Raw genomic sequence first — 23416 nt, 5'->3', positions numbered from 1 at the left:
CACTACAAGCTATAGTGAACAACTGACTGCAGTTGAGAAATTGTGAATTTCAAGTTACCACCAGATAATGAGGAAAACAACATGTGAAATAAAATTAGAGGCAAAATACAGTGTGTGTCAAAAAGGACCTTACAACTTTGCAGTGATACAGAAGTTTATTCTGATAACTTACAGGATTGTTAGATGTGTTATTTTGTTGCAAACAATCTCAAGTTTCACATAAAAGTGTCAAGTGTCATTTTGGTTCAGTGTGACTACCATTTATGACGCGGCAAATGTCCTACCAGTAATCAGTTTCTTCCGACATTGGTTGCAGCTAATCACGCATAACTTTTGCAACAAAATTCTTCTGCCAAGAGTAAATTGCAGGACTGCTTGGAGGTTCTTTAGCATATTCAGTGTGAAATTTGCACCAAACAATTGATGCAGAAAGAATTAAATTTTCCTTGAGACACTTGAGTCTCGATTATAATAGTTGGTGCAGAGATTTTTTCATGAAACCAAAACACACAGGGAGCATGCTTTGCAACAGTGAAAGCAGCCATTTTAACTGTTCACTATGCTGGTGCTCCTGATGGTGTATTGGGGTACTGATGCACTACATGAATCAACCTTGAGATTGTTTGCTGCATGGTGACACATATATCAATTCTCAGAGTTATCTCAATAAATTTCTACATCATTCCAAAGTTCGAAAGTCCTTTTTGCCTCACCCTGTATTAGGTTATATGAGATGAAACAGATAAATGAACTGTTGCCAAATGTTGGGGAAAAAGGAAGTTCAGCCAGATAAATGACGACAAAAACTGGAAACACAGGAATAAATTTACTAATCAGTGTGATATAGCAGTTTCAATCTCCATCCAGCCGCCCATATTTATGTTTTATGTAGCTTCCCTGGATCACTTCAAATTAGAGTTTCAGTAATTTCTTCTAAAAGGACATGGCCAGTTTTCATTCCCATCATTGTCTTATTCATGTTTGAAATTCCTCTCTAATGGCATAGTCGTCTACAGGATGTTGGCCCTTAATTGTCTTTCCTGCCTTTCATTCTCAAATTTCTTCATTCATTCTCTTACCACCCTTCCTCCCCCCCCCCCCCCCCCCTCCTTCCATGCTCTTCTGAGTACTCTCCCCTTATATCTTTTTGGTATCTTGGGCTGACTAATCTTGTTTAAGGGAACAATGGAAAATCCAGGATGGAATGTAACAATATTAGAGAAGGAAAGTTGCTCTTCACCATATAGCGGAGATGCTGAGTCGCAATAAGCACAACAAAAAGATTTACACAATTATAGCTTTCGGCCATTAAGGCCTTTGTCAGCAATACACACACACACACACACACACACACACACAAAACTTGCACACACATCTGCAGTCTCAGATAACTGAAAACACACTCTGAGACTGCAGATGTGTGTGCAAGTTGTGTTTGCTTGAGTGTGTGTGTGTGCGCATGCGTGTGGCTGTGTGTCTATTGCTGACAAAGGCCTTAATGGCCGAAAGCTAACTCAGCACCTCCGCTATATGGTGAGTAGCAACTTTCCTTCTCTAATATTGTTATAATCTTGTTTAATTGTATTTATAAACTTTTCCCTCCATTTTTTCATCTTGATTTCTTTTCTTTGTTGGTCTGTTGTTTTCCTTGACTCTTGTTCTGTCTCATATCACTTAATGTTATTTGAATTTTAGTCCTAAGATGTCCTATTTTACTATTTTTTTTGGTGCACTTTTCCTTAATTTTATTTTAAATATTTTCTGAACACCATGGCTTGTAGTCAGTTTCAATAATATCTTCACTAACAATGCACAGCTGCACAAATATTTTGTTTATCATTACCTCGGCATGTTTTGAGATAAACTGATTACCAACTGCCAGATATGAAAATATGCAGGATTAAAAGTGCTTACATACAGATGTCATGCTAAAAGTCAGTGTATGATAGTAAAAATGTGTGATAGTTAAAAATTACTTGCACCATAATGTCTGTGCGTAAATACTGTTAGTTATGCACATTTTTGCATCTGACTGTTGACAAAGTGTTTATCCAAAACACTTCCAGAAGTTAATAAACAAAAATTGGTACACCTATACTGTATTTGAGAAGATGATGTCATTCAATAATTACTTCCTTTCATTCTCGTTGCCAAGTGTTTGTGCTGTTGACCACAGTTCTTGATCAATTATTTCTATATGCATACCCAATTTCCACTTCACTGTTATTCTGAGCTTCTAGTTTTGAGTGTTTCATTAGACTACAACTCAGTTATCTGTCCTGCATATTTTATACTTCTTTTTCAATGTGGCATCCATATTTTGCTTTTTCAGATCTTACACAGCAAGAGCTGGACTGCTATGTCACCAAGTATGACATCAAACGTCTGGAAATGTACTCCAACAATCTGGTGGACTACCATTTGATCATGGATCTCTTGCCTATGTTAGCACGCCTTTATTTCTTGCGGCAAATGGGAGATACTCACTTATCAGCAGTACAATCAGTAAGTAACAGTTTTTAGTGTGTATCACCACTGGAAATTTGTCTGAATTTTATGAAGATTTATAAGAATCCTGCTCCTTTATTTACAATAGTTGAGAAACAGGAGATTGAATTCAAATGTAGCCATACTTTTCTTGAAGTTGATCCATGTGAAAGACATCATAAAATTATAATCACAGACAAAAATATCTGGAATGTGCATGTGTCATATTTACATAAATGTAAATTCTATCCTCAGGCCCTCTAAGGTCCGTCAGTACCAACTGACTGCCATGTCGATCTCCACCAATGGTGTCATTGGATGTGGTATGGGGGGGGCGTGGCATCAGCACACCGCTCTCCCAGCTGTTGTCAGTTTCATTACCTGCAGCCACTATTGCTCTGTCAAGTAGCTCCTCAATTGGCAGCATGGGGCTAAGTGCATCCTTTTCCAGTCCTCCCACCAAGAAAAAATACCTGGAAGTACCGAAAATCGAACACAGGCCTCCCACATGGCAGTCAGTCATGCCGACCACTCAGCTATGGAGGTGGACAATATTGTATTTAATGATTGGGAACTGTGAAAAAACTTTGTGAAATACATTTGTTGAGTGTTCGTCAGAGGGGTCGTTCCACATCAAGTAGACCAATTTTAAGAAACATACCCACATGACCGTCTCCAATTTGAATGAAATTTTTAATGGTGTTTTTCTAATTACTGCAACTAATCTATACCAAATTATTTCAGTTTTGGCTAAAGTTAAGAGAGTTTCAGTTTTGCTCTGTCTTAAATTTGGTTCAACTGTCATAGAGCTCACAACTCATTTTTCAGCCCTCAACTGAAAACCTCCTAAGACATATAATTTTTGAGCATCTTGAGCTCAAATTTGGCACAGCTTATTTCTATTCATTAGAAACCATTCATGAACAATTTTATTCAAACTGGAGATGATCATGTAGTTATGCTTCGTAAAACTGGTCTGCTTGATGTGGAATGAATGACCTTCTGATCAACATCCGACAAATGTAGCACTTTTCTGCACAGCTACACTTGGCATAAAAAATAATAAAAGATTTTTAAAAATGCAGTTACAAGATAGTTGAAAAATTGTGATTTATTTTTCCCCAACTTTGGACCTAAGTAGCATGATAATAGTGAGGGACAAAGCCTTGCAATTTTAACAGTGTGTGATGTATCTGATCCATTTATTTTCTCTGGATTACTACTAACTTCAATTTTAAGCTGTCTCAGTCAATTTTTCGTAGAACCCACATCACATTTTGCTACTGAGAGCCTCCTAAAGCCAGGAATTTTTTTTTTTTGCAAAACCTGGTTTTATTCATGTAAAACATTTGTGCAAAACTTCATTGTGGTTGGTGATGCTTACAGCAGGTACCAACAGTGCACTTGGTGTGGGATGATCCAATTTGGTTTCCTTTGCAAAGTCTGGATCAATTTCAAAAGAATAAACTGATCTTGGTGTTAGTTTGTTATTGTTGATAGGGCAATTTCATGCTAGAAATGAAACATCAAAAGTAGCATTGCGTGAATGTCAATGGCCTTGAGGCAAATAGTGCCAATTTCATGTGCCAGAAAGGTGTTAAGTGTAAACAAGTATGTTCTAGATAGATGTTTGGAACAACTGAATGGAATAAATGTGAGGAGAGAAGTGAATTCCAAAATAACATGTCAAGATGCTTTGACAATGAGAAAATTGAGGGATTTGAGGTACAGATTGTTGGTACCTGCACCAAAATCACCATCTTGATACAGGGTGTTTCAAAAATGACCGGTATATTTGAAACGGCAATAAAAACTAAACGAGCAGCGATAGAAATACACCGTTTGTTGCAATATGCTTGGGACAACAGTACATTTTCAGGCAGACAAACTTTCGAAATTACAGTAGTTACAATTTTCAACAACAGATGGCGCTGCGGTCTGGGAAACTCAATAGTACGATATTTTCCACATATCCACCATGCGTAGCAATAATGAAATTACCCGAAACCTTTGACAACGTGTCTGGCGGAATGGCTTCACATGCAGATGCGATGTACTGCTTCAGCTGTTCAATTGTTTCTGGATTCTGGCGGTACACCTGGTCTTTCAAGTGTCCCCACAGAAAGAAGTCACAGGGGGTTCATGTCTGGCGAATAGGGAGGCCAATCCACGCAGCCTCCTGTATGTTTCGGATAGCCCAAAGCAATCACACGATCATCGAAATATTCATTCAGGAAATTAAAGATGTCGGCCGTGCGATGTGGCCGGGCACCATCTTGCATAAACCACGAGGTGTTCGCAGTGTCATCTAAGGCAGTTTGTACCGCCACAAATTCACGAAGAATGTCCAGATAGCGTGATGCAGTAATCGTTTCGGATCTGAAAAATGGGCCAATGATTCCTTTGGAAGAAATGGCGGCCCAGACCAGTACTTTTTGAGGATGCAGGGACTATGGGACTGCAACATGGGGCTTTTCGGTTCCCCATATGCGCCAGTTCTGTTTATTGACGAAGCCGTCCAGGTAAAAATAAGCTTCGTCAGTAAACCAAATGCTGCCCACATGCATATCGCCGTCATCAATCCTGTGCACTATATTGTTAGCGAATGTCTCTCGTGCAGCAATGGTAGCGGCGCTGAGGGGTTGCCGCGTTTGAATTTTGTATGGATAGAGGTGTAAACTCTGGCACATGAGACGATACGTGGATGTTGGCGTCATTTGGACCGCAGCTGCAACGTGGTGAACGGAAACCCGAGGCCGCTGTTGGGTCACCTGCTGCACTAGCTGCGTGTTGCCCTCTGTGGTTGCCGTACGCGGTCGCCCTACCTTTCTTGTACTGCAGTTCGTAACAGACACCTAGAGGCCGAATTGATTGAATGGGAGGCATTTGTGTATGTCTGGATCAGCACAGCCCCCTTATTACCTCCAAAAAGACAGTGCACAGTTCTGTTGCATTCTTCTTGGAGTACTAGGAACTGTAATGTGCAGCTCGCGATCATCAACTAGTGGTGTTGACCACAGGTGACCACCATGAAGCAGATCTTCTCTGTTTTATGTGTCACAAAAGCAGCTGAATCTTTGACTGGCATTGTAACAGTATGAGTCATTTTGGCCAGTAATTTCCCTTGCTAACAACCTCCTGTTACAGAGTGACACAGCTTTCATGGTCTAAGCTTGAAATGACCCTTCAAGGCATGAATAGTATACAAAGATACACTGTCATTGTCTTTATTTAGAGAGACACAGAATTGCACTGAAAAAGACACTGGTGGTTACACACATTGATTTCATGTGGGCATAAGAGTATTGGGAAGCATATTTTCAATGAGAAACATGAAATATACAAGCCCTGAGATTGGTGCAGAACTGTTTTTGAGTAGTTTACTCAGTGGAAAAAGTGTTGAATACAAGGTCATTGGTCTAAATGGGGACTACTACTTTTTTTTATTTTTTTTATTTTTTTATTTTTTATTTTTTTTACTTTAAAGATAAATATAATAATACTCCATTGGCTTGCACTGATTTAATCCTCCTCTCCTGTAACATGATTGCTGGCCAATAAAGTATCATGCAGTACCAGAGTGATAGAAGATGTGTGCGAATAGGCAAAGACTATGATGGGTGTTAGAAAAGTAAGGAAGAAGATTGGACTTTAATGTTCCCTCTGTGACTGTGACATTAGAGACATAGTACAGGCTTTAGCAGGGAAGGGTATTCATCTTCATCTACATCACTACTCTGTAATTCACAATTAAGTGCCTGGCAGAGGGTTCATTGAACCACCTTCTGACTATTCCTCTACCATTTCTCTCTTTAAGATCATATGAAAAAGAAATGAACTTAAATCTTTCAGTGCAAGCTCTGAGTTATTTTATTACAGTGATCATTTCTGCCTATGTAGGTTGGCGCCAGCAAAATATTTTCGCATCCAAAGGAGAAAGATCCTGCCATAACAAAAAAGGCATTAGTTTTGCCACACCAGCTCATGTAGCATATCTGTGACACTCCCTCCCCTGTTTCATGATAATACAAAACAAGCTGCCCTTCTTTAAACTGTCTCAGTGTCCTCTCTCAATCGTATCTGATGCAGATTCCACTCCAGACTGCATTACTCCAGAAGAGAACGGACGAGCATAGTGTAGACAGCCAATTTAGTAGACCTGTTGCATCTTTTAAGTGTTCTGCCTATAAATCACAGTCTTTGGCTGCGTTTCTCCATTATCTGTGTGATCATTCCAGTTTAAATTATTCATAATTAAAATTCGTAAATATTTAGTTGAATTCACTGCTTTAAGATTTGTGTGATTTATCGCATAATCAAAATTTTTTAGATTTCTTTTAGTACTCACGTGAATTGCCTGACAATTTTCATTACTTAAGGTCAATTGCCATTTTCACGTCATACAGATACCTTATCTAAATCACTTTGCAATTGGTTTTGATCATCTGACAAGATGCCAAATGACAGCATCATATGCAAACAATTGAAGAGGGCTGCTCAGATTGTATCCTAAATCATTTATACATATTAGGAACAGCAGAGGGCGTACAACACTTCTTTGGGGAATGCCATATATCACATGTGTTTGGCTTGATGACTTTTTGTCGGTTGCTGTGAACTGTGACCTTTCTGATAGTAAATCATGAACCCCATTACACATCTGAGTCGGTACTCTGTAGCCACATAATTTGATTAGAAATCACATGTGAGGAATGTTATGACTTCCTTTGCACACTTTTTTGTTCTGTACCAGATACAGGAGTGAGTAACAGATGCTGTTCATAAACAGGGAATTCAGATATTAATTTATTCTACATCCAGTATCAAATAGTAAAATTTACACATAACTTTGTTGCTTTAATTGCAGTGTCAGTTGCTAATAATAGATTTTGATGTAGAAATATGTACAGATGCAAAGGATTTATAAATCTGTCACTCTTCAGTACAATCTCTATTCAGAAGATGTCGAGCCCTGACCACTGTTAAAGTCTGTGAACGTTATTCATCTGGCAAACACACAAAATGAGGGTCAGTGCATGAATGTTTGAACTTACGTACATCTGTTGCTGGAACTCCGGACAGTGAATGTTTGCATGTTATTTGCAGTGGTGTAAACATTTGTGGCAGCAGCCTTATGCTGTCACAGTGGCTGTGGGAAACATGAAAGCATGCATTTTTTAAAGTATTGTGGCTGATACCACAAGGAACACTGTCAAAATGCTTCTGAAAATGTAGAAATGTGGACTCAGTTTGAGATCTCCTGTCAATAGAACTCATTACTTCATGTGAGTAAAGAGCCAACTGTGTTTCATAAGAATGATGTTTTCTGAATCTTTGCTGACTATTTGTAAATAAATCTTTTTATCTGATGTAATGCATAATCTTCAGATACAGTATACGTTCCAAAACTCTACTGCAAATTGATGTTAGTGATAGAGTGTGTAATTCAGTGGATTACACCTACTTTCCTTTCTTGAGTGTTGGAGTGACCTGTGCAACTTTCCATTATTTAGGAACGGATGTTTAGTTGATTGTGTGGTTGTATATGATAGCTAACTATAGAGCTATTGTACCAGCATGCTGTGCAAAATTGGTATACAATCTGGACTGGAGGACCTGCTTTTATTGGGTGATTTAAGCTGCAACAATTATGTGTACTTCTAAGTTATTCATATTGGCAGCTATTTTTGATTCAAATTCTGGAACATTTACTTTGTCTTCTTTGATGAAGGAATTTCTGAAACCCATTTTTAATAACTCTGCTTTAGTGGCACTGTCATCAATAACATTAACATTGCTATCGCAGAGTGAAGGTGTTGATTGTGTCTTGCTGCTGGTGCACTTTACATACCACCAGAATCTTTCTTGATTTTCTGCCAGATTTAGAGGCGGAGTTTCTTTTTGGAGACTATTGAAAGCATCTCGCAGACAAGTCCATGCTAAATTTTGAGCTTCAGTAAAACATTGCTAGTTAGAAATTTTGCATTCTTTTATATTTCACACACCTTTTTCATTGATTCTGCTACAGTGTTCTTTCCTGTTTTGTGTATCGTGAGGGATCAGTACCATGTCTTATTAATTTATTTGGTGTATATCTCTCAATTGTTATCAATACTATTTCTTTGAATTGAAGCCACATCTGGTCAACACTTACATAATGAGTTTGGGAGGAGTGGAGACTGTCTCTTAGGAAGGTGTCAAGTGAATCTTTATCTGCTTTTTTTTTAAAAAAAAAAGTAGATGTATTTTGCATTTATCTGTGGTGGATTTGGATGTTATGGTATTCAGTCTTGCTACGACGACCTTGAGGTCACTAATCCTTGTATCTACTATGATGGTCTTTATTTGCTCAGAATTACTTTTTGCCATGAGGTCAAGTAAGTTTTCACAACCATTTGCACTTTGAGTAGGCTCCCGAACTAATTGTCCAAAATAGTTTCCAGAGAAAGCATTCACTTCAATTCAAACAATATTTTATGCCTACGACAAGCTTTGAACATGTATTTTCACTAACTTATCGAGGGTATGAGAGGTGTTCGATAAGTAATGCAACACATTTTTAGCTGGAAGCAGGCTTGCTTTATTCGGGATTCCAATACACCATATTATTGCCACTTTTTTTGGTACAAAATGCTGTTTTTCAACATAATCTATGTTCAGTATGATGGATGACCTCACACCACCTTGCTGGGAAGGTCTGTAGGCCGGTGTGGTACCACTTTACTGGTCAATGTTGGAGCTAATGTTTTGCTGCTCAATAATCTCCCTGTCACCCCACAACGTGTATCTTTCATTGGCCCAAACAGATGAAGATCTGGAGTGCAGGGTGGATGAGGAAGAATATTCTAATGAAATTTCATGAGCTCCTCTTGAGTGCGCAGACTTGCATAAGGCCTTGCGTTGTAATGGGGAATTTGTATCCTTGTGGTGACGAACACGCTGAAATGGTTTCTTCAGTTTCTTGAGGGTCCTCAAGAGATCAGACAAGAATCAATTATTAATTTATTCTGATTGTCAAGTATAATCTCTAATCCACCACACTAATTCATAGGAACTATCTACTTAAGTTTCACTACAAGATAAAGTACTACGAACAGCAACAAACATGCCACCATCAGCTGTACTTCATCTGTCCTTTGGGCACTCTGTAAAAATTTCAGCTGGACTTATCTCTGGTTTTAGCCAGCTTTCCATACCTATAACAATTAGAACTTCAGTGCTTTCTATTAGCACGTGGAGCTCTTGTTCTTTCCCAACAACTGCAGTATTGTTTGTTTCTGCGTCTACACTCGTCCTGTGCTTGCCCCACACGCTTCAGGATTGATGCCGTTTTTGTAATTTTCCAAAATACTCCAACGCAAAAAAACTGCCCAGCCCCTCTACACAGCCCCTGCTACCTGTGTTGCTGTAGTGGATCCATTTTCTATTAAACGGAACCCAGAAGGCCACCACCCTATGGCACAAGTCAAGGAATCTGCAGCCTATATGGTCGCAGAACCATCTGAACTTCTGATTCACACCCTCCACTCGGCTCTGTACCAAAAATCTGCAAGCAGTCCTGTGGGTGATGCTACATATAGTGAGCTGTGCCCTCATCTCACAAGCAAGACTGGCAGTCTTTCCCATTTCAGCTATCTGCCCAAAACAGAGAGAATCTCTTCCAATCAGAAATGACACACATTGTTGGTACCGACATGAGCCACCATCTGCAGTTGGCTGCATCCTGTGCTTCTTGGCATCTGGAAGAACCTATTCTGTATGTGGGATGACACTCACCTCCTTCGACCCTCCCCTCCCCTCCCCCCCATCATGCCCCCTCTGGTGTGCACATTGGACTTCTTGACCATTTCCTTTTGAAAGGAGACATCACATTGAGTGAAACCACAGAAAACCGAACCAGACAATGGTTTTAACAAGTTGCTGTTTTGTCATACATTCATCCTTTACCCGTAATTGACGTGGTATTAAAATATTGTGGTATGGAACAGTGGCACAGTTGACAAGGGTAGCATGTGGACAGGCTACATAATATTTCGTGTATCTGTACTCAAGTAGTCCATTATTCAAAGCTACAACTATCACCATTAGCCAAACCTCTGCCGTAAACTTTTCCAGGCCCAAGTCGCAGATGGGTACACAGTTTTAATCTGTCAGGAAATTTAAGCACAGAACTGAGTTAGATTATTTTCTGGGAGATGATATACTCCCCTTCGATTGGATGGCGGGGTCAGTAGTATTACCTTCCTTCATAAACAGTTGTGATATCCATGGTAAGCTAAGAGAGTGAAGTGTAATTACCTATATCGAAAATGAGAAAAAGTAGTATACAATAAAAGTTGAATATGTGTAGTGGCATTGTATTTTGTGTTCATTTGTAAATAGTACTTGTTACCTTTTTTCCAGGCAATATTACTTGGACTGGGACTGCAACACAAAACAGCTGATGACTTGGCCACTGAGCTTGAGTTGCCAGTGTCACAGCTGCTGGGTCTTTTTAATCGTACAATTCGTCGATTAGTTCAGTACCTGACAGGTGTTCTTGAGCGAGCAATAGAAAAGGATTTTGTGCAGCCAAAGCAAGCCTTAAAACTAAATCCTTTAGTGAAGACGATGCAGCAAGAATTGAATGAAGCAGCGAAGGTGTGAATATGAGCATTTCACAATTATGTAAAACAGTATTTAAGTACTGGACTCCAGTTAGAAAATTATTAACCTCTTTTTGCTATTTCAGGACCTTAAACTAAAACAGCAGGAAGAATTAAAGAGGCTGAAAAATGAAAATTTGAGTCAGTATGTTATAAAAGGCTCAGAACAAGAATGGGACAGAGCTTTGTCGAAAGGAGCAAAGGGCATAATTTCTGTGAAGAGGTAAGCATATTAAAATTTTAGATCATTCTTGTTACAACACTCCACTCAGAATTGTCAACAATATAGTGTGCTGGAGGGGAGTTCATAGTTGAATTTGAAGTTGATAGTGAAAAACTGTCAATAGATATTGAGTGAGATTCATTTGTACAAGAAATGAGGAATTACTTGATTGTGTGACTTTTTGCTGTAAGGTAGTTTTGGATGCTATTCAAAAATTTTGTTTTGTTTTAATGTTCAAAATGCCAGTTGAACCACCTTCCACAGTGCAAAAGCACTTACATTGAATTGTTTCAGAGCAAGACTTCATCATCATAATTATTTCACAAGAATCTTATGAAAGTGATAAAGATAAAAATATAAATAAAAATGGTAAAATTTAATGATTATTCCCCTTGTAACCATGCCACCCTAAAATACATTTAAACATCATTTTCCAGTATGTAAAATAAACTAAAGTGGATTGGCATATGCTGTCCATAAATGTAGGCAGTATCACAGCACCAGCTATTTGTGTGCACAGTCTGTATATCTCCAGAAAAGACTCACTCAGGTACAAAAACAAATACAGCATGACTGAGCATTTTGTGTTCATAATCAAGAAATCAAAGATGATGCACATCTCTGCATAGATGGTCAGGAGCATGAATCTCATCATACACTGAATGTCAAGAGTATGATTACAAAGTAGCTAACAACATGTTGATGTCTTAAAAAGCTTTTGAAATGTTTAAAAAGTTGTTTGTCTCTCCTGTCCCTAAATGCATTTTCATTTGTCCTGCTACGTATTGTAATTTCTAACTGTTCCTGTAGATTCAGTTTTCTACACTTATCCTCCCAAAAAGATCGGTCAGTTTCATGGAATGTGTGCTTGTAGCCAACTTTTCAAAATTATGAAGCTGAAAAGCATACCAGTTTTCCTTATGCCTCGCTTTGTAGGACCTACCAATCTGACTGATGTAGTTCATATTAGAACTTCTGTTACACTGAATTTTTTTTTATGCCGGCTTTATTGTGTTTATCAACCTTCTGTTTTAAATTGGTCCCTAATTTACATTGTAAAAATGTTGGTTTGAAATGTAACTTCAGCATTTAAAAGCTTACAAATGTTAGCTACTTTCTGTGCTATTTTACCTAAATGCAGAATCATCATTCTCTTAACATTTTGCACAGCAGTACCATATATAGAGATTGGACAAAAAATGGAAGCATCAAAAACATAACGCATTACCATGTGTAACATAGTGTAGGAAACCAATTGGATTTCAAAACAGATTCCAGTCACCTTAGAATGGAAAAATATAGGTCCTATGTGGTTTTCAAAGGATCCCTGAAAAATAATAGCAAGTTCAGGTAACGGTGATGAAGGTGACTGATGATCATGCAGCTTTCTCTCGAAAGAAGACCTCAGAGGCTCAGTAATATTGAGATCTGGGGACTATGGCAGCCAGGGAGATGTGACAGTTCATCCTCATTCTCACGAAACCAGTCCTGGATAACGCGAGCTGTAAGAACAGGTGCTCTGTCATCTTGAAACAGGGCATCATTGCTGGGTATCAAACGTTGTACCGTGGGATGGACTTGATCAGCCAAAATGTTCAGGTAATCCTTGCAAATAATACGACCCTGCAGAATACCCGTGGGGCTCCTGAAATACCACAATATGCTGCCCCGATCATCACGGAACCCCTGTCCTGTTTCCCTCTTGGGATGTAAATATGACCAGACTTTTGGATACAATCCAAACAACTCATCTGATCATATGACTTTCTACCATTGGTCCATAGTCCAGCTGTTATTGGTTTTGAAATTGCAGATCATCCTGTAATTTCCTGTTTATGGAACTCTCTTCGTGGTTTTTGGTGCTGACATTGCTTTGGGGAGTGTGACTAACCATTCTGCAGTGGTTCTAGCAGCTGTCGTCCTCTTATTTTTCATCATAATCCTCTCCAGTGACAATTTGTCATGCTAACACATATTTATCAGTGTTGTGACTTAGTGGATGATGATTTTTACTTTCCCTGCATGCAGTCAGTGCCCCTGAAACACAGACATTTGGCTCCCATGGTTATGGAAGCACCTACCATACAAGTGCCAATAATTTGCATCCGCTTGAATTCACTTAGTTCTGACATAATGCACTCACAACTATACAGTACGCTGTTCTGACCATAACAGACACTTGCAACATATTGAGGACATTGCACAGGTGCTGTTCATGGTCAGTTACAACAGTGCAACATGCAGGTTTGGCTAGCATCTGAATTTATGTACAAGCATGTGTTTCCTGCGGTGTGTTCATATTTTTGTCCAACCCCTGTACATTTCAGTTTCCAAATTGATGTGTGTTACACATTTACAGATATGTTCACAGATTAAATGTACATTTTATATGGAGTCATATACGAAGGCATTATTTCAATAATGGTACACCTGAGGCTTAAACATAATTGAGTGATGAAATTCTTTGACTGAGATAACTGAAATATTGCAGTTCATTGCTTGTTGCAAGGGTTTACCGTTTCTTTCTGTTCTCATCACTCAGTTATGTTTAAGCCTCTGAATCTTGAAATGAACAAAACTGGAAGTGTACCATTTTGGAAATAAGCACTTCATATGTAACAAACATAGCTACCATATGACATTATTTTAACATTTTTATTTTAAAATTGTTGTAGTGGTTTCATTATGTATGAGAGTTCTGGTTGTTAATTCCTTGTAAAAGAACAGAATTTCACTATGATAGAATAAAAATAGTCTTGGTTGCGAAATTATTTGATGTCAATGAAGCGTTTCACCCTTTTGGTGACAGGAAGGGCATCTGGCCACCCCTTCAATTAACCTCGCCAAATCAGATGATAACCATGCCGAACCTACGGAGTGTGGGACACAGGCACAAGGAAAGAAGAGAGAGAGAGAGAGAGAGAGAGAGAGAGAGAGAGAGAGAGAAGTTTTTCACCCTTTTGTGCCATCATCAAATTGTGTAAAAGTAGCCGGATATGAAACCCATCCATTATATAGCCATATAAAATGGACACAAGAGTAACTGGTTACATAATTCATCCATTACATAGCCATATAAAATGTAAAATGGACACAACAGTAACTGGTTATGTAATCCATCCATCACAAAAACATATAAAATGCAAGGTGGACGTAGAACACAACAGCTGACACCACCATAATAGTACAAAATAGTGCCATGCTTACAAAATTAAATGCAGTATGAGCCACATGCAGCACAATGTCCTTTTGGCATGCACACAAACACTAATGTGAAATTACTGTGTGCATGCCAAAAGGACACCATCCAGCATGCGACTCATACTGCATTTATTTTTGTAAGCATGGCCCTACTTTGTATGACTATGGCAGTGTCAGCTGGTGAGTTCAAGATACTGTTCTGTCCATTTTTAATTTTACATGGCTATATAATGGATAGCTTTCATATCCAGCTACTTTTACACAATCTGACAATGTCCCAACAGGCTGAAACACAACATTGACATTAAATAATTTCGCAACCAAGACAGTTTTTTTTTTTCTGAAATAATCTAAAACTGGTTGCTGTAGCGCTCTGCCACAATGGAATGGAATAATTTTTACTGATTATGAATTTTTGCATTATTTTCAGTGGTGAGAAAAGAATAAATGAAGAGCCGTCAATCCCAGAAAATTCTGGCAAAAAGAAGAAGAAAAAAGAGAAAAAGTCCTTCAGTTGAATTGCTGTTAATTATAATTAACAGTGTTAGCTTAATATAATGTATGACAAGGAGGACTGAAACTAATCTTGACCTGTGCCCCCAAGTCATAAACTTTGTAAAAAGTGTTGTTTGTAATATTTGTTGTCAACTGTAAAAGTTTGCTATTTTAGTAGTGACTATGTACATATTCAAAATAATATATCTGTTAATTTTTGTAGTGTTTGTATTTCTCAACTTTCTAAGGTTTTGTCCCTTCGTTTCATCATGAACATTTGTTATTTGGTGTCATTTAGCTGTGTCCAGCCACAAGTAAAGGAATCTGAAAAGAAAAGACTTCATGCATGAACATGACATTGCTAATTTTTAACTAATGATCACCAGACAGATTGAAAGGAAAGGCACGAATAAGTTCAAAATTTGTGCTGGTTTTATTTAATATCAACAGTGAATGTAAATTAATCTGTAATATTCTTGGCTTCTGCTGTTTTCAGCATTGTAATAATTTGTCTTTCACAGTGTCATGGATCAGTGCTGTCTAGTGACTAAAGTCATTGTCTGTGAAATAAAAAGTTTGAGGTTTGCTTAAGCCATTCTTAAGACTTTGGAAGAATTTGCTGGCTTTGGGGAATGAATGCACATGGATAAATGTCTTCTTCATTACGTCAGTGCTCTTTTTAAAAGCACTAAAATACAGAAAGTAGCAGATTAAGGCACTCTTTTGTGGTAGAAGAGGAGAAAGAGAAAGAATCACCATTTTTTATTTATGCAGAAGTGTAGAAGGTAACAGAAATCACTACACTAAATATTTGACTCCTGTCAGCTGGAAAGAGTGTCATCAAAATATCATGACAGCACTTGCAAAAAAGAGGTAACCATTGAGAAAATCATATCTCTCCATGGTAACTGAATGGTGTCTGTGTGTGTGTGGGGGGGGGGGGTATTTTCTTCTTTTTGTTTCTTTCTTTTAAGTTTTTCCATGTGCTCTGTATGATAAAATTTCTTTTTACATTCTTCCACTTTGCATTCAGTTCAAGTATGGAGCCAGCTTTCTTTATTTTCATTGGTCTTCTATTTTATTCATTTCTCTCCAGTTATCATCATTTTTAAACCTATTCAGCAATCCATAGATTTCAGGAATCTCATTTTTGATCCCTGTATCTTACTAAGATATTTAGTACACATCACCAGTATCTCTGAGCTGTAGGGCAAAATATGCACAGCTATCAATTTGTAAAATTTTGTCACTTTCCTAAATAATGTTCTTAAGATTGTTTCATATGTGGCCAGCCATATATTAAGTTTGTGATTGATATCATGACCAGTGTCATAAACTGTCACAGCTATGGTACTGGAAGTGAGACCTTTGTTCAATAATACTGTTATCTGGGAATATGTTCGTTCATACTGGGTATTCACCTCCAAAAACCATTGTTTTTGCCTTCTGTCCAGAGATTTTCATTTTATGCCTTGAGCAGATCCATTGAAGAGGGTTATCTGAAAAAAAAATCAGTAAAGTCAGCATTTTACAACTGAGATCAAGAAATTTGAGAATTTGTGTGTTGACGGTGGGAGGCAGTGCAAATGTCAAGACAGATTGTGATTTCACGACTCACACCATAAGTTTGAGAACTGTAGGGTCCCCTGAATGGCTGGCTGTATGAGGAGCACAAGGGTTATTTTGGTTTAAACAACAATACACTTGTCTTGATCACCAAAATAATTTTGTAATCTAATGACATATTTTGGGAGAAACCCATCATCAGATCTGTGACGTGAAACGTGCAATAAAGATACAATATTTAAAAAAATTCATTACAACTACTTCGTGAAGCTGACAGAGGTACCTACTGAAATCAATGCAAATTACCTTGTCATTCCCTACTCCATTCCATAACACCATTGGTACCCAAACTGTCACAGGCAGTTTTGTCATGGAGCAGTTGAAAGATTTTATACATAGGTGGCATTCGTGACATGACACCAGAGGTAGCTGTTATATGACAACACTTATTAAAAAGAACATGTGTTACTTATATATGTACAAAAATTGTTAATAAAGGAATTTCATTATACCAACAAGGCCATAGCTGCAACATTCCATAGCTGCTAGAATTGGAATATAGGAAGTGACACAAATTTAGATAGCTCAGTTCATAAATCTCAACCAAAATGTTAACAGTAATATTACAGGGCAAAATCAAAATTACTAGTAGTTCAACAAATTTAAAAGCTAAAAACGTGACAGGAAGTGAGCACTGTCTTTGATGGGCTTGTAGCAGGTAATGTTTGTAAGGTTGAGATCAGTCATCATAATTACACTGCAAAAATTACCAGTAATTTCTGCCAAAAAGGCCACAGCTGCAGCACTTCAGGCTACTGGAATTGAACATGAGAATAAAACACAAAGGGTATATACAATACACAAATTTCAACCAACATATTTAAACAAGGATAGTGGAATATATTTCAATTAAATTGGGCAATGCTGAGGGCACTACATTAGGGACTGATATACCAAAACTTGCAGATGAGTCTTCCTATTTGTCCATCATAATGACTGATGATGGCCAAACTAAAGAGGATATAAAATGCACACACTATTGTGAGAAAAGCATATCTGTAAAAGACGAATGTGGTAACATCTAATATAAATTTAATTGTGTTAGTAAGTCCATTCTGAAGATGTTTGCTTGGAGTGCACTATTGTACGGAAGTGAAATGTGGATGATAAGCAGTTCAGACAAGAGAATAGAACCTTCGATGTGGTGCTTCAAAGAACGATAGATTAGATGAGTAGGTTGGGTAATTAATGAGCCACTTTGTATAGTATTTAGAATAAAAGAAATTTTTGGCAGAACTAGACTAGAAGCAGGAATTGGTTGACAGGATTCATTCTGAGACATTAAGGAGTCAAAAATTTAGTGTTGGGGGAGAGAGAGGGGGAGGGGAGAATTGTAGTGGGAAACTAAGAGATAAATATAGAAAGCAGGGTCAAGTGGATGTAGGTTGCCGTAGTTAGAGATGAAGAGGCTTGCATACAATAGACTATCATGGAGAGCTGCCTCAAACTAGTTTTTGGACTGAAGATCACAACAGCAATAGCATATTATAGTTAAAATTTCAACCAACCTAATGAAAAGTTGTGGCTTGTCACGGGAGGTGTCACAGTACAGTTTTGTGTTTTTGCCGGGGATAGACACACACTCCAGCGTGCGACCAACATTTTGGTCTTGACAATAATGCCTAGCTTCATATCAACCTCTTGGGCTGCAGCAAGTGTGGCAAAATTGATGCAACGATTGATCCCAGTGATATGTGACACGGTCAGCAACAACACTGTCCATTCCAGAGATATGCTAAATGTCTATGCTGAACTGAAAAATGTATCACAGTTGGCAGAACTGATGTGGTGAGCAGTGATCATTGGCCTGCTGATAGGTGTATGTCAGGGGTCTGTGGTCAACAAGTATCATGAATTTCCTGGCCTCCAATAATGGGCAAAAGTAGTGGACTGCCTCATAGATGGCAAGCAGCTCCCTGTCATAGGCACTTGATTGGTGTTTTGTAGTAAAAGTTTCCAGGAACCATGAGTTGCTTGCTGCTAGGCTGCACCTAAGACATACTGGTGGCTGGCAGTGACCACCAGTGCCAGCTGGGTGTCGTGTTGGGTAAGCCAGAAGTGCAGCAGTGGAGGTGACATCCATTTGGTGCATCCAAGAAATGGGATTCTTGCAGGACCAGCCAGAGTGTCTGTTGGTGGCTCTTGAATGGAGCTGTGACAGGTCGATGGTGGCAGCAGTTCAGCATACTCATGAACTGGTGGAATTCTTGAAAAGTTTGTGGGTGCTGAATAGCCTGAATTTTTCAGGGAGAGGAGTAACAATGCCTCCAGAAATCTGGTAGTCCAGGAATGTCACCTCAGAGGCACGAAGATACTTTTGGAGGGATTAATGATAACCCCAAAATCATTTAGTCATTGAAACATTGCTGACAGATGTACACAGTGTTGCTACTGTGAAGAAGAAAACACCACAGTATCCACTGTGAAGAAGAAAACACCACAATATATCATCAAGATAGGCAAAGCAAAAGGGTAGGTCACAAAGCATACTGTAGATGAATTGCCACCATGCCTGTGCAACATTTTGGAGACCAGATGTCATGTAAAGAGATTCAAAGAGGCCAAAGGAGTGGTTATGACTGTCTTCGAAATTTCTTCCATGGCATCTGGTATTAGCGTTAATGCCTTCGTGCAGTCTAGGATGAAAAACCCAGAAGTGCCACTGAGGGCACTGTTGAACTAGTGAAAGTTTGGGACTGGATGCCTGTTTGGGTTGGTGAATACATTAAGACCACAATAGTCCCTGTAGTGTCACCAAGAGTCGTCCTACGGTACGAGATGGAAAGGAGAGGAACTGCAACTGTCTGAATGGCGAATGATGCCACCCGATGCATAACCTTGAATTTGGCTTTAGCAGCAGCACTTCACTCCAGTGCGAGGTGTTGTCATCTGAAAACTGGAGGACCAGGTATCGTGCGGATATGATGGACTGTGCCGTGCCATATCTCTTGTGATGCTCCAGGCAGACAGGAAGTGGCTGGTAAAAGGTCAAGAAGGTCCTGGTACTGCCCTACATCAACAGGATGGACAAGCTTCAGCATAAAGTTTTGTGCAATACAGCAGAACCCAACAGTTGAGCACTCAGGTCCTTGTCAATGAGATGAAAGCGACCAGTGTCAGGAGGAGACCAAAAATGTGCTAAGAACTCAGTGTCATTGATTGGCTCTGTGACATCTGCAATGGGGATTTCCAGGTGAAGGTACTGGGCAATCCTAGGACCAATTACGCCAGGTAGACACCATAGGTGGTGACAGCTGAGAGCCGAAATGGTGTTGTAGGTCAGTGCCCTGGAAGTAATTTGCGTGGATAGACACACAAGTTGGACCCAGCGTCTACAAGGAAATGCTGACCAAACCTGTCCAAGATGAACAAGCACTTTGAGGCAGGATGGCATCTGTACATGTTCACTTGTGGATGAAGCAGGTATTTGGGTGGTTGCACAGTATATGGTGCTGGGATGCTTGCTCACCAAATGTCTATGGTACCAACACATGATCTTTAGCATGACAGTGCTCGTGAGTTCACTGGTGAGGATATTACAATGTGGGATTGCAACTTGCTTGGCACGAAGTCCGAACACGGAAGTTCTAAGGACTTGAGCTGGACTGAAAGCAACTAGAATTCCTGGCTGACCATAGTGGGTGTCGAAGTATTGTGGTTCACTGTGTGGGACGGTGGTGTTGCTGTCTGCCAGAGGCAGCACCGGTTAGGCTGGTAGCAGTAACGTTCGCTGGGGCTACAGTAAGGTCCTTGACCATGGTGTCAGTGAGGGTTGCTAGTTGTTGCAGTGGAAGTGTTTGCTGAGTTGTGAGCATGGTATGTGCCTGGCTAGACAGCTGGTTCAGCCAAAGCACACGGATCACCTCATCTGGAACTGTGCCAATGTCAACTGTCCTCCGGAGGTGGTGGCACATGAGCTGTGAGGGAGTTCTGTTGCCAATGTTGCCACCGGTAAGCAGTTGACATACACTCCCAGCTCAAGACACAGAGAAGTAGCTTATGAGTTCCTTTTGGGTTGCTGGAATGGCTCAGTAGGTGGTGCTGCAATGATTGTTCTATCCTCTTCTGAGGAATGATGAAACACACTGTGATACTGTAACAGTATATTCAGAGAAAACTTTATATTCTGGGCAGTTATCTTGAACAGGAGAGAGCTTGGCATGGTCCTAAGAGGTGAGAAGCTCATAGGCAGCCACTGGTAACCACGATGAGGAAGTGTCTAATGAGTAGTTGTTGGAAGTGCAATACCAGATTTGGCTCAAAGCAAAAATGGCGCAATCACATGGTGGTAGCAGAAGAGGCCACAGCAGGCTGGGTCCTCTGCGGAGATTTGAAGCGGCTCTTGATGCATCAGAGTCCGGATGTGTCTGACACCTGTAGGAGCAGCACAAACCTTTGTAACCATCTGTGGAAGGGTATGGCGCAATACCACTTGAGCATATGACTGCACAGATATAACATAGAGCCGCAACTCACGTGTCATGTAGTGGTGAAGCTGGTACCCACAGACGCTTTGGCAGCTGCCGGTGGTTCAATTGTATACAATGCATCCCTCGTTTGTGTACTAATAATATCATGGGTGAAGCAGCGGCTATACTTAGCCCACTAAATATAGAAAAAAGTGTGGTGGTCAAATTATGCAAGGGATAGTGAAGCATAAACCACACTGATGGTGGTGCAGGTGGCCTCAGCAGTGTAGTGCTGGCCAAGCTGGCTGACAACATGTGTACTTCATGTGCTCTGATGTTGCGCCACTGCAATGGAACCTGGCTTTGACCTGCACAAACAGAGGACTGGACATGTAGGCCAGAAAGGTGGTAGTCACACAGCGACGTTGAAAATTGTAGAATATAGTTCACTGAGTGATGATTTAGCAGCAGTGGCTAAGCAGTCAGTGGAAATGGCCTAATTGGAGTTAATCAGAGTGTACAATACACACAAAGCAATTGGTCTGTGCCAGTTGCATGTCACCACTTTGGGATATTTTACATAGGAAGTAGGACAGGAATGTTCTGGCACATGAAAGACACCATTGCTCACTAATCACGTTGATAGCAAAGTCGCCCACTTAGCACTGAACAAGTCGTGTTGCACAAGGGACCTCTGAGAAAACTGTGCACAATCTGTCACTTGGGTGACCACTATGACTCAAGTAAAGATTTCATTGAACCATGTAGTCTTTCTTGATGCTGCAGAATTTGTTGTGCAGTCCTCATGATGTGGATGCACATGCCAATTCTATACAAGAATTCTGACAGCTGTTTCGAGCTCTGTGCATGCAGATGAGCCTCCTGGCAGTTGTTTAAATGAACATAATGGATAAACAAACCAAAAGGTTAGATTAACAAGGTCAAATTTGTCTCACTGAATCAAATATGCATGTAAGACCATAAAAATATCTCGTTATTTGTGTAAGCACTGTAACATTTACAATTTAAAACAGATTTGTGTGCACATGACAGAAAATAAAGACATGAAGCAAATGTAAACAGTGGCCTGCAAATGTTTTGGGGCATCGCGGGGGGGGGGGGGGGGGGGGGGGGGGGGGCTCTCTCACACGAGTTGCTAAAACAAGGGCATATAACAGGAGTTACACCGAAGTGGATTGAGTTGACTGTGATACAGACAGATCTGTTACATAGCCTGATGGTTAGGTAGGTCGAAATGTGATAATTTGGTTGTGAATTGGTGAAACTAAAGAATGCAAATACCAAATAAAAGGTTGTGGTAATAGATTGACCTTTATTCTTTAAGCAAGTAAGGACTGTTACATGACCCAAATGTCAGCTGAACAGTGTTACAGTGTCTTCAGTTGAAACTTCCGGGCTGAGAGGCCGTGGTCGATGTGTAAAATTTCCACCCGACGTTTCGTCTCCATCTGCGGGAGACATCTTCTGAGGTCGTCCGGCTACTGCCACTGAGGCTCCATGTACTCTCACATTTATAGAGGCACCACCAGTCGTCATGTGATGCCGACGGTATGCCTATCTTATGAAGGCGTCGTCATTCTCGACTAAGAGTAATCGATTGTCATTCTGATGGCGCAATGTCGACATCCATATTTTGCCCAACTTAAAACTTTCCTCTTTTCTACTAAAATTGTTATGGTGTTTGTGAATTTCTATTGCTTCTCTATACATGCGCGCATGATAATGGGATGTTCGTGGTAGAACGCTTGTCTCATTAAATTTAATTTCGTGATTCCCATCTTGAAAAATATGCTCAGCTGTGGCTGATTTTTCGGTGTGTCCTAAGCGACAGTTTCTTTCATGTTCGGCTAAGCGGGTGTTTACACTTCTTTTCATTGTTCCAATATATACTTGTTCACAACTGCATGGAATTTTGTATACCCCAGGTGTTGCTAGGGGATGTCGGGCATCTTTTGCAGTTCTTAAATATTCCTTAATCTTCTTGGTGGGTCTGAAGATTGTTTCGATCCCATACTTGGCCAGAACTTTCCCGATACGGTCCATGACCTTATTAATGATGAAACGTCAGTTGGAAATTTTATACATCGACCACGGCCTCTCAGCCTGGAAGTTTCAACTGAGGACAACACCGGCCGTGAAAGCCTACATTGTATGATTAAACGCCTCTACGGGGAGGAAGTGTTAGTTTTGGTTCGGCGACTGGAGGGACTGCGCAAGAAGAAAGCACAACAACTGTGTACGCTTACTTTCCTGCTGCGCTGCCAGGACACCGCGACAGTGCCGAAGTTTCTGAAGGCGAGGAGAATGTT

At 39.8% G+C, this 23416-nt stretch overlaps 1 protein-coding gene and 1 long non-coding RNA gene across 2 annotated transcripts in view; one reads left to right on the top strand and one right to left on the bottom strand.

Moving 5' to 3' along the window:
• Positions 1 to 15269, top strand: part of LOC124804870 (RNA cytidine acetyltransferase) — a 102325-nt gene extending 87056 nt beyond the window's left edge. The window contains exons 17-20 of the mRNA XM_047265235.1: positions 2333 to 2505; positions 10891 to 11127; positions 11219 to 11355; positions 14987 to 15269. Coding sequence (XP_047121191.1) covers positions 2333 to 2505; positions 10891 to 11127; positions 11219 to 11355; positions 14987 to 15074 — 635 coding nt within the window. The 3' untranslated portion in view covers positions 15075 to 15269. The remainder of the gene's footprint in view (positions 1 to 2332; positions 2506 to 10890; positions 11128 to 11218; positions 11356 to 14986) is intronic.
• A 708-nt stretch (positions 15270 to 15977) lies between these two features.
• LOC124804871 lies at positions 15978 to 17048 on the bottom strand. Its single transcript, XR_007017377.1, has 2 exons — positions 16924 to 17048; positions 15978 to 16550 (listed from the first exon to the last, which is right to left on the bottom strand). It is a non-coding gene; the product is annotated as an uncharacterized LOC124804871 (long non-coding RNA).
• Between the last annotated feature and the right edge of the window lie 6368 nt (positions 17049 to 23416).

This window comes from Schistocerca piceifrons, chromosome 7 (genome assembly GCF_021461385.2).
Source record: "Schistocerca piceifrons isolate TAMUIC-IGC-003096 chromosome 7, iqSchPice1.1, whole genome shotgun sequence".
NCBI lineage: Eukaryota > Metazoa > Arthropoda > Insecta > Orthoptera > Acrididae > Schistocerca > Schistocerca piceifrons.
Note: the sequence above shows the minus strand (reverse complement) of the source record. Positions and strands in the feature narration are given on the sequence as shown.